Source organism: Bison bison, unplaced genomic scaffold (genome assembly GCF_000754665.1).
Source record: "Bison bison bison isolate TAMUID 2011002044 unplaced genomic scaffold, Bison_UMD1.0 scf7180017864390, whole genome shotgun sequence".
NCBI lineage: Eukaryota > Metazoa > Chordata > Mammalia > Artiodactyla > Bovidae > Bison > Bison bison.
This window is the reverse complement of record NW_011494962.1, coordinates 5421318-5427163: the sequence shown is the minus strand read 5'-3', so window position 1 is coordinate 5427163 and position 5846 is coordinate 5421318. Positions and strand designations below refer to the sequence as shown.

The 5846-nt window shown below is 42.6% G+C and overlaps 1 protein-coding gene across 1 annotated transcript in view; it reads left to right on the top strand.

Moving 5' to 3' along the window:
• Positions 1 to 1819: 1819 nt before the first annotated feature.
• ART4 (ADP-ribosyltransferase 4 (Dombrock blood group)) overlaps positions 1820 to 5846 on the top strand; it is a 13464-nt gene continuing 9437 nt past the window's right edge. The window contains exons 1-2 of the mRNA XM_010858776.1: positions 1820 to 2016; positions 4888 to 4973. Coding sequence (XP_010857078.1) covers positions 1846 to 2016; positions 4888 to 4973 — 257 coding nt within the window. The 5' untranslated portion in view covers positions 1820 to 1845. The remainder of the gene's footprint in view (positions 2017 to 4887; positions 4974 to 5846) is intronic.

Here is a 5846-nt window from a genome sequence, read left to right as displayed (position 1 = left end):
GTGGGTTGCCATTTCCTTCTCCAATGCATGAAAGTGAAAAGTGGAGCTAGGAGCCCATTAAGTGTTCATAAATATTCTACATATAAGTACATCTGATTCTAACAGACTGAACTATGGGAAAACATATAGGAGCCTGTTATTATAGAACTTGCAGTTGTCAATCAGCCTTGAGCATATGCCCATTTGCATCCCCTTTCTTGACTGGTGGTGGGTACAAGCCATATTTTGCACAGGTCACAACCAAAGGGAGAAGACAAGAAGCATAAAAAGGGGGAAGCCAAGAGGGATTATTACCATGGCGCCTTTGGGGTTAACCTTTTCCTACGTCTTGGGAATGTCTGTTTAATAAAAGATTTGTCTGCTTGGGCTGTAACTGAGCTATAACTTGTCTGTTGTTTTAAACTGTTTAGTTTGTTGTTCCAAACTTCTGATGTGTTGAGACAAGAACTGAGAGAGAAATAAACCAACCAGACATACTTTTCTAGATACTCTGAACTTTGGTGATGAGGCATAACTGCTGTGATATTATCAGAAGTTTCAACTTAAAAATATTTTTAAGTTTTTGAAACAAATCAGAATTTCCAAGAACAAGATTTCATTTCCCTTCACAGTTAAATATGAATCAGAAAGTGTACGTTTGGGGAAGATTCACAAGAAAAACAATTATCCCAAGGACTGAGAACAGAGGAAGGGTGTTTAGACTAGAAACGGAAGTGACTAAAAGAGAGTCTCATAGGACACTTGTGCTGAATGAACTTAGCACCCTGCAACCTCTTCTTGATCATGTCATTGAATACTGTCAGCTCCTTTTCTAAGAGTAGTCATTTGGCTTCGCTACACACTGAAATAGCGTGGATTGAGGATCTGACGCCTTTAGAAGAGAAAAACACAGACGATCTACGACCCCAACCGGTATAATTTCTAGAGTGGCCGATTTCAAGTGCGCAGTGGAAAAGCAGCAAAGAGAAGCCTCTTTTTTTCTTTTTTTTTTGCACTTTGCAGATACTGTGTTTTTTTAAACTTTTTATTTTGTATTGGAGTATAGCCACTTAACAATGTTGTGACAGTTTCAGGTGAATAGCAAAGGGACTCAATCATACACATACATGTATCCATTCTCCCCCAAATTCCCCTCCCATCCAGGCTGCCATTAACATTGAGCAGAGTTCCCTATGCTATACAGTAGGCTCTTGTTGGTTATCCATTTTAAATGTAGCTGTGTAGACATGTCCATCCCAAACCCCCTAACTTCCCCTACATCCCCCACTCCTGGCAACTGTAAGTTTGTTCTCTTAAGTTTGTGAGTCAAAGAGAGGCTTTGTTTTGACAGTATCCCTACTGTTCTGCTTTGTGGCAGCCCCTTCTGGGTGGGGTCTATCAGCAGTGCCAGATGAACCCCACCTTGTGGGGGCGTGTTTCCAGGGACCTGCACCGGCCAATCATATCACTCACAGTGGGAGGCTGCAGCTCAAGATAATACTGTTTGACCCTAAACATCATACAGGGCATGCCATGTCCTGCTTTGCTAAGGAAGTTAAAGGTTGAGCTGGTGAGCCTGACCCTTAATAAGCCTTTGGAATTTCCCCACATACAAACAAGACCAGGATCTTTTTTTTAAATTGGGAACTAACTTGAGTTCACTTTAGAATCCCTTATTTGGTTCGCAAATCTGGCTGTTCAGCAGTGGTTCCAGCTTTACGAGTGAGTTGAATTCTTCCCTCGGAAAAACTGCTAGTTGGTGGTGGTCAACAGAAGTCTCGAGATACACGTGGGAGAGGAGAGTTCTTGTTGAGACTTATTCCAGGAGAAAAACCTCAAAGGAGCATCCTGAAAGCTGATTTTAGGATGGAGCTGCGAGGGCAAAGAAACGCTCTGCACACAGACAAATGCTGTCCCCTGACCAATCATTGCAGAAGGATTCTTCTGGCAAATACTGCAGCCTCTGCGGTGAGAATCTGGCTCCTGAGGGGGCAGCTTCTTCTCCTGCTGTTGTGCTCTGGTCTGCAGAGACCCACGGTGAGTTATGGTGGAGCAGGTGATCTCTTTATGATCAGGGCTCTGTTGGAGCATCCTCCTGGTGATAGCCTTTAAATGACCTTTAATTCCTTGGGATAGGGGCTTCCTAGTGGCTCAGACCGTAAAGAATCTGCCTGCAATGCAGGAGACCCAGGTTCGATCCCTGGGTCGGGAAGATCCCCTGGAGAAGGGAATGGCAACCCACTCCAGTATTCTTGCTGGAAAATCCCATGGACAGAGAAGCCTGGTGGGCTACAGTCCATCGGTTCACAAAAAGTTGGACATGTAAAGCAACTTAGCATACACACATGCAAGCTAGAGACGTAGCATTATTTTTTGTTTTGGATTTTTTGGTGTTTTTTTTTTTGTCTGTGCCAGGTGGCATGCAAGATCTTAGTTCCTTGACCAGGGTTTGAACCTGTGCCCCCTGCAGTGAAAATGTGGAGTCTTAAGCACTGAACCACCAGGGAAGTCTCAGATTAATTTTTACTGTCCATAAAATTTGCATAAAAGACTGCATCTATAGGACAAATAATGCAAAATAAACTAAGTCTTTCTGGCTTTGGCTTCCCTGGTGGCTCAGACAGTAAAGAATCCCGCCAGCAATGCCAGAGACCTGGGTTTGATCCCTAGGTTGGGAAGACCCCCTGGAGAAGGGAATGGCTACATACTCCAGTATTCTTGCTTGGAGAATGCCATGGACAGAGGAGCCTGGTGAGCTACAGTCCATGGGGTTGCAAAGCATCAGACACAACTGAACGACTAATACTTTCACTTTCACTATCTGACACTAGCCATCTCATATAGATCAACTCAAAAGAAGCATTATAAAGTTCTATATGACCTCATGTTAAGAGAAAACAGAATACCCATTTGATATCTAGTAATAGATTAAAGCTTTGGAGTGTATGAGGTTTGACAGAGGTATTTTTCTTTTGTTTTTGGCTTAGATATATTCTGTAGAACTATTTGTAAACCTGCTGTGAAGAGTCATTGGTTAAAATCAGTTAAGCAGTCTTAAAATTTTGTTCCAGTTTACACAAACTAGTTGACTTCTTGCCATAAATAATATAGCAAAAATACCCAATGGTATGTTTTTTAGTTGCAGCTGCTGCACTGTTGACACTCACTGGATGAAATTTTATCTCTTAATATGTTCCTTAATAAGTACTGTTTATTAATAAAGCATCATTTCTTTGCCAAGAAGGAAACATTTTGGAATTCAGATAACTGAAAAATATGGCTTTCAGTTATGGGTGGATGATACTTGATGACTTGTCTTCAAATCTCTAACTCCTATTTATTTATTCATTTATTTTGAACGTGAAAAAGTGTTAGTAGTCGCTCAGTCATGTCTGAGTCTCTGTGACCTCAGGGACTATAGCCCACAAACCTCCTTTGCCCATGAAATTTTCCAGGCAAGAATACTGGAGTGGGCTGCCGTTTCCTTTTCCTCAGGATCTTCCTGATCCAGGGATTGAACCTGGGTCTCCCGAGTTGCAGGCAGACTCTTCACTATCTGAGCCATCAGGGAAGCCCAGGTATTTTGAAGTCACTAACTTTATTGTGGCAAACTTAATATGCACTAGATATCAATAAGTAATATTCCTTTGGCTCCTTATAAGAGAATGCCTTTTTCCCACTCCTGGTTTCTATTAATAAGAGGAGGGACTTTCCAAGAAACCTTACTGACCTCTGTCCAGCTCTTTCCTCACTCTGCTCCCCTGGAAGTGGGCAGATTTACTTGACTGGTAGTGTCAGGAAGAATAACTGGGTATACTGCATTTGACTCTGCTCCTCTTCCTTCTGGGAGGTAGCCCCATTGCAAAAGGCATGAGTTATGTGTTCCTCCACGACAAGAATCCCACCTGGACAGGCTGCAGTCCAATACTGCCTGCACCTAAGGGGGCAAGTCAACTCATTCTGGGGTTTACCCTTAGCAAGCCCACCAGCCATCAGACCTAAAGATGGATGTTCCAACAGGTTCTCATTCAATAGCAAAAATTGTATGTTAGCCTTCATATTTCAAGTCCTGGGCAGAGGAGAGGGTTGTCATAGCCCCTGTACAGAACTCAACATCACTCATCACTGAAGTCATTTTTTGTCGTTTTGGTTTGGTTTGGTTTTGCTTTTGTTTTGGCTGCAGTGAATGGCATGAGGGATCTTTGTTCCATGACCAGGGATCCAAACTGTGCTTCCTGCAGTGAAGATGCAGAGTCTTAACCACTGGACCACCAGGGAAGTCCCAAAGACTTCTAATACAGTCTTTAAGTGTTCTTTAAGTGTAAAGAAATATTCCCTGTAACATCAGTGTGAGAATGTGAAGGGGTAGGAGAAGAAACAGAAAGTATAATTAAACTTTAAGATTATTTATTTTTTCTTCAAAATACTCACTGTGCAAAAAGACTTTGCAGTGATACAGAAGAGGCACTTTCTCTGTGGGGGATGAGGATGTTGGTGTTTTAGTAATATTTGTCAAACTAAATTCAATATCTAACATGAGTCACAGACGCAGGAAAAGCTGGAGCAGTGTAATGACTATGAGTGAAACTTATTTCAGCAGATACTGATTTTGAGGAGACGACTTGGTCTTAAAGAGTATAGCAGATAAAGCAAATCAGCTACCACACTGCAAAATTAAAAAAAAAAAAAAAAACAACAACCAGAAACATCAATTAAATAGAGTCAGAAGACCAGAAGGGGGAGCTCTTACTCCCAGGATGTGTGTGTGTTTGTGGGTGTGTTTATGCGCTTAGTCACTTAGTCCTGTCCAATTCTTTGCGACCCTTTGGACTGTAGCCCACCAGGCACCTCCATCTATGGGATTTCCCAGGCAAGAATACCGGAGTGGGTTGCCATTTCCTTTTCCAGGGTATCTTCCCCGGGATCAAAGCGGCATCTCCATTGTCTCCTGCATTGCAGATGGATTCTTTTGAGGAAGCCCTGCTCCCGGGATAGTAGAGCCCAACAGGAAGAAGAGAAGCATCTCTTCTTTCCTGGCAAAGTGAGTGTGAAAGTCATTCATTCGTGTCAGACTCTTGTGATCCCATGGAATTCTCCAGGCTAAAATACTTGAGTAGGTAGACTTTCCCTTCTTCAGGGGATCTTCCCAACCCAGGGATTGAACCCAGGTCTCCACATTGCAGGCAGATTCTTTACCAACTGAGCCACAAGGGAAGCCCAAGAATACTGGAGTGGGTAGCCTATCCGTTCTCTAGGGGATCTTCCCAACCCAGGAATCAAACCAGGGTTTCCTGCATTACAGGTGGATTCTTTAGCAAGTGAGCATCAGGGAAGCCCCTTTCCTGGTAAGGACTGGGCCAATGAAAAGCCATGAACTCTGTTTACTATATCCTCCTATCTTCCGTTTCTTCTCTAGGAAAGTGTTTTACTTCCCTTGCCCTGTGAGGACCTGTACATGTTGCACCATGGTTACAAACCCTGAATTGCAGCTCTTTGCTGACCCTGAATAAACCTATCTTTGCTAGCGAAATACCTGGCAGTCTATTTATTTCAGGTTTGCTAGCGAAATACCTGGCAGTCTATTTATTTCAGGTCAACTCATCTGATTTGAAAAGTTATAATCAAGATTCTTCTTTCCTTATTGTTGTTCAGTCACTCAATCTTGTCCAGTTTTAACTGTTGCTTCTCAACCTGCATACAGGTTTCTCAGGAGGCAGGTAAGGTGGTCTGGTATTCCCATCTCTTTAAGAATTTTCCAGTTTGTTGTGATCCACACAGACAAAGGCTTTAGCATAGTCAGTGAAGCAGATGTTTTTCTGGAATTCTCTTGCTTTTCTATGATCCAGCAGATGTTGGCAATTTGATCT